Source organism: Rhagoletis pomonella, unplaced genomic scaffold (genome assembly GCF_013731165.1).
Source record: "Rhagoletis pomonella isolate Grant_MI unplaced genomic scaffold, Rhpom_1.0 Rhpom_scaffold_00006, whole genome shotgun sequence".
NCBI classification, from domain to species: domain Eukaryota; kingdom Metazoa; phylum Arthropoda; class Insecta; order Diptera; family Tephritidae; genus Rhagoletis; species Rhagoletis pomonella.
The window spans coordinates 52,636,424-52,642,423 of record NW_023458560.1 but is presented as its reverse complement, the minus strand read 5'-3'; the positions used below and the strand labels follow the sequence as shown (position 1 = coordinate 52,642,423).

The window sequence follows — 6,000 nt, the reverse complement described above, 5'->3', positions numbered from 1 at the left end:
AAGGAGAAAGCAATAAGTCAACAATTGAACAAGAATTAACCGCCATACATTGGGCAATAACATATTTTAAACCATACATTTACGGAACAAATTTTCTGGTAAGATCAGATCATAGGCCACTATCTTACCTATTTTCAATGAAAAACCCTAGTTCAAAACTAACTAGAATGAGACTTGATCTTGAAGAATATGACTTTGTGGTAGAGTACCTTAGGGGAAAAGACAACTATGTTGCGGATGCATTATCACGCATTACAATTGACGATTTAAAAGATATAAATGTTAAAAATAACACTTTATACAAAATGCAAACAAGGTCTATGACAAACAAAAGTTCTCTTAATCAAAACACAATTAAAACGCATCAATCTAATACATATGATAAGCCCAGTATATATGTACCTATTAATAACACTGACGTGAGAAAATACTATAAATTAAAGATTACACCCAGGACATGCTATATCAAACGGAATAAATCTATTAAAACATATATACAAATCAATGATTTGTTTGTTAAAGGGAAATTTGACTTAGGTCAATTTTTCTCTAGGCTCGATGATGTGGCCGATAAGCATTCAATTGACAAATTACAAGTGGCACCTAGTGAGAAAATTTTCGAATTTGTCTCTATAAAGGAATTTAAAGAAATGGGCAATAAGAAATTAATTAAAATGAAAGTAGCGCTACTGAATGAGGTGACCCAAATAAATTATACAGATGCAAAAACAATTGAAAGTATATTAAAAAGATATCATGATGACCCGGCAGAAGGAGGTCATTGTGGCATTTCAAGAACCTTGAATAAAATAAAAAGATACTATTACTGGAAACACATGACTAAAACAATCACGAAATATGTTAAGAATTGTCATAAGTGTCAAATAACCAAAGTAACAAAACATATAAAAAGTCCAATGACTTTGACGCCAACACCAAACTAGGCATTTGATACAATATTCGTTGACACAATCGGCCCGCTACCATTGTCAGAAAATGGAAATGCATACGCAGTCACGATAATATGCGACATGACTAAATATTTAGTGACAATACCAACTAAAGATAAAAATGCAAAAACTATAGCTAAGGCAATTTTTGATAATTTTATTCTCGTCTACGGTCCTATGAAGACGTTCATATCGGACATGGGCACGGAATATAAAAATTCACTTTTTGAAGAAATATGCAAACTTTTAAATATAGAAAAACTAACATCAACCGCCCACCACCACCAGACGTTAGGGACGGTCGCGAAATCACATAAAGCGTTTAACCAATATGTAAGGTCATATGTATCGATAGACAAAAGTGATTGGGATGAGTGGCTTAAGTATTTTACATACTGCTTTAATACAACACCATCAACTGTACATGACTATTGTCCATACGAGTTAGTTTTTGGAAAACTTCCAAATGGGTTTCAACAATTTGATCAGGTTGACAAAATAAGCCCACTTTATAATTTAGATAATTACGCTAAGGAAATTAGATTTAGGTTAGAAATATCTCATAAAAGAGCAAGGGATATGATAGAACAAGCTAAGATAGTACAAAAATCTTATTTTGATAAAAAAGTTTTAGATTATAACTTTAAAATAGGTGATTTAGTTTTGCTAAAAAACGAATCAGGGCACAAATTGGACCCACAATACAAAGGACCATTTAAAATTAATAACATAGATTTTAAAAATAATGTAACTATAACTGATAAGAAAACGGGAAAACCCCAAATTGTACATAAAAATAGAATTAAGATATATAATCATTAAAACTATTTTTTTAAGTTTAAATAAATTTATAAACTATTATTATATTTATTGTTCATACAATAAAGTCTGTATGAGCATTCTTTTAAAAAAGGAGGTGTAGTGTAACTGAAAGTCGACCATGCTTAACGTTTATAATTATTTAATTTATTCATAACAACAAGGGTTTCATATTTCAGTTGTTGGAATATTTTGAATATAGAACTCACGCATTGTCAGGCACACGTGCCAAACCGTCAAACAAACTAACTTTAAGCTTCAATTTATTTATAATATTATTTATGCTTATGCAGCAATTATTTCCCATAAATACCCCAATATGTTTGGCTAAGAAATCAATTGTAAAAGAACCTATAAAGCGACATTGAGTTGCTCAGTAAAATAAATTCAATACAATTAAAACATAAATGAATAGTTTTATTCGATACAGCGGCACACTCCAACAATTTTTGTTTAGTGGCACGCGAAAATGGAATAATTTAGCGAAATATTCAGGTATAAATCACTAACAAAAAGTGGGAACGCTGTAACAGTGGCCTATAAATTTAATCAGGGGAGAAATTATATGTAAAATATATATATATCTATTTACATATATCGAAATTATGCGGAAAATTTTTATTATAGTTACGAACAATAAAACTGATAAACTCGAAGACTGGCCCAAATGGGGTCTACAAAGCCAGTATCTAAAGTCAAGCTTTCTAAAGTCACTTTTATTAAATTAGCACTTACATAATTATTATTGGGATTAACACTACTGAGCTCACCGAGTTGCCACCAAGTGCATCCACATAGATTACTTCGTGATACCTTCGGCAAGGGCTTTTTGGAGACAAAATTTTTTCTTTTTAATATTTTATGCGCGCCTAGATAGTTACTTAGCGAATATCACTCAAAGATAGCTCGAAGTTTTTTGCAAATGTAAAGTAGTTTAATGAGTAGTGTAAATAACTACACAATTAAACAAGAAGCACGGAAGTATTTTTTATCTTCAAAATATGTACATACTCACGGGCTTACGTTAAGCTTTCGCTTACTAAAGCAAAATATCGCTTACCTGAAAATAGAAAAGAAAAATATTCGTTAAAAAAATTGCTAGTAAACTTAAAAAGTTATACATTGTATGTTAAGGGTCTCTACCAGGGATTGAAAAAAAAAAAAAAAATGTTTTTTTTTTATCGCAAAAATTCGACAAAATTCCAACTTTGACTATAAATCAGCGAGACTCTCTAAATCTCCGAAAATTTTGTCGAATTTTAGAGATTTATAAAATACCTTGGTAGGAACCCTAATATTTTTTGTTTTGAAATTTCCGTCGAAGTCTTTATTTTGTAATTTGGATGTTGATATTTTTGAAGACAACCCTAAAATGTACACACTTATTTTCCAAGGACTAACTACTGGGTAGAAAATTATTTAGTTACTTTTACTTAACGAAATACCGCGTGGAGAAGTATTACATTCTGGACACAAAAATAATCTCCAGGAGTCACGAAACCCCCGAAAAGTCCCAATAAAGGGGAAAAATATTTGCCCGGAAAATCCCAAAAGTGCTGAAAAATGCATCGAAAGATCGCGAAAGTCCTGAAAAAAAGTCCCGAAACAATTTCCAAAGCCCTTAAAAAATGACTAAAAGTCCCGAAAATATCCGAAAAATCCGTATATTGCAAATAAAGGGTCTAAACTCTTGGTAATGAGTTAGGAAACGTCTTATACGTGGACTGTCGAAAAATGTAATCTTCAAGAATTAATTACATATCGAGAATTACCTCCCGCTAACGTTTTGCAGATACTTTTTATACCCGAGCGCACTTGTGCACAAGGGTAATATAACTTTGTTCACATAACGGTTGTTTGTAACAGGCAAAACGAATCGAGATAGATATAGACAAATGAGTACATAAATGATCAGAATGAAAAGAGAAATCGATTAAGCGGTGACTGTCTGTCCGTCCGTCTGTGCACACGATAACTCCAGTAGAAATTGAGATATCTTAGCGAACCTTGGTACGTGCACTTCTTTCTGGCGTAGGACGGACGGTATTGAAAATGGGCAAAATCGGACAATAACCACGCCTACCTCCCATATAACGGTATTTTTTAGAAATACCAAAACTGCGATATTTTAGTAACTACTGCAGGTAATTAACTCAAAGTTGATATTTACAATAAGTTTTAGACGAAAAATAAGAATATTAGAAATTTTTTGTAAATGGGCGTAGCCACGCCCACTTATGGTTACATGTGTATATCTTGGTAACCGCTACACCAATTTCTTCCAAACTGGGCACAGTTGTTGGCCTTGATACAGAATACCAAATGGCTAAAAATTAAAAAAATCGAACAATAACCACTCCCTCATCACATATAACGGTAATTTAGAGAAATACGAAATCTTCGATAAATCAGTAAATATTAAAGCTAATTTATTCAAAATTGATGCTTGCAACAATTCTTTACCAAGAAATACGCTTAAGATACATTGTTGGAAAATGGGCGTGGCACCGCCCACTTATGATTACATATATGTAAATCGGTAACCGTTCTACCAACTTCTACCAAACTCGGTATGGTTATTGTGCTAGCCATATAAAAGCAAAAGGTTAAAAATTATTGAAATCGAATAAAAATTACTGCCGCTTTTTATATAACGGTAAATTTAAGAAATGCTTGAAACTTTGATATTTCGAAATTTAAGGACGCTAATTTACACAAAATTGATACACCCCGTCTTACCATGTAGCGGTAGCTTTCGGAAAGGCGAAATACATATATTTAATACTTGCGCCGGGTATTTAATGTTCGGCTCCGCCCGAACCTAGAATTTCTTACTTGTCTGGTCTGGTTTTGATGTTTTTAGATTAATTTTTTTGATAGGATTTATACGTTTCTTGGCGATAACCTTGAGAATTTCATCATCAGCAGGGTCACATTTCTACGAAATTCGTCTGTCAGAATATCTATTTTGCCATTTGCTGTGTGGCTCAGCACTGCAGAAGCAACAAGAGATTTCCGTGCATATCGTCCAATTCGCCCCAAAATAAATCGCGGTCGTTGAAATTGACTACCTCGACTTCTCGTACTCACTTTCAGGGAGAGTTACGATAACTAGTTCTATACCGGGCTGGTCTTTTATTAATGTAATGACGTTGGTTGATTATTTACAGAAATGGGCATCTCGAGTTCGACAGCCAAGCATTGCCTAGTTAACTTTGAAGGGCCACCGCGCCTGCCATACAATGGCCGCAACTGGCGCAACGTTGTTTTAATGAACATTTATTTTAATAAAAAAAATATTTTAGAGATTTGCTATCAGCGACTAAATAGTAAAAAAAAGTTGTTTATGTACATACAATCTACATAATAAGAAGTCCAGTCTCTGGAACTTTCTGAAAATCTCTAAAACTATATAACCAGAGGTGCAAGATAAGTTTAAGACTAAATTGAAGAGGGATGTAAGAAAGTCGGATTAACAGGTTACACGGGAATTATACGAGCAGATCAAACAAGGCCATATTTGTTACAGATTTTTATAAGAATTAAAAAATAGCGATACTTTTACATTGAGAGAAATATTTTCTATCTTTTAAAAAAAATGCAGTTTAAAATCGGAAAGAAAAAGCAAAATAATAAAATAAAATTTGAAATCAGGGGGCGAAAATAACAGTTATTTTATTAATAATTAAACTTTGCCAAATTTTTTTAACTCCTAATAATTAACAAACCGCTTATCAAAATTTAGTAAGTTTGGTGCCAAATAAAAGAGGACTTAAATAGCTTTAAAACTGAAATGGATAACGAGGAAAGCCTTCCATTGAAAAATATTTCAATAAAAAATATTAAGGACTTTTATTTCGGACTTAAAAAATATTTGGGCAAGTTTAACTGTTAAAAAAATAACTGTAAAAAATACGAAAAAAATAATGAAAAATTAAGAGGGAAATTTGGCAGATACGTATTTTGTACGGCAACAGGTTTGGCAACTATATAAACATTCAAGCAAATAACTGGAGGCAAACATATGATTTGTCATAGGAGTAGATCTATTAGCACATATATACATATAAATGCTGGTGGTAAAATCTTTGTATATGGATATACCAGCAGACATTCAGCAAACTTCCGAATAATTTTTGTCAATCTACTTGGATTTTAATCACCGGCATGCCTTATATTGATCAGCCAGAATAGAGCGCTGAATCTTTAAACGAACTGTATGTATGCGACA

General features: G+C 32.5%; 2 protein-coding genes across 3 annotated transcripts in view; one reads left to right on the top strand and one right to left on the bottom strand.

Annotated features, from left to right (window-relative positions):
- LOC118740936 overlaps positions 1-2,729 on the bottom strand; it is a 53,463-nt gene extending 50,734 nt beyond the window's left edge. The window contains exon 1 of the mRNA XM_036472697.1: positions 2,540-2,729. Within this exon, the coding sequence (XP_036328590.1) occupies positions 2,540-2,565 (26 nt within the window). The 5' untranslated portion in view covers positions 2,566-2,729. The remainder of the gene's footprint in view (positions 1-2,539) is intronic.
- Positions 1-6,000, top strand: part of LOC118740935 — a 238,066-nt gene that overhangs the window by 87,395 nt on the left and 144,671 nt on the right. The gene's annotated exons all lie outside the window — the stretch shown is intronic.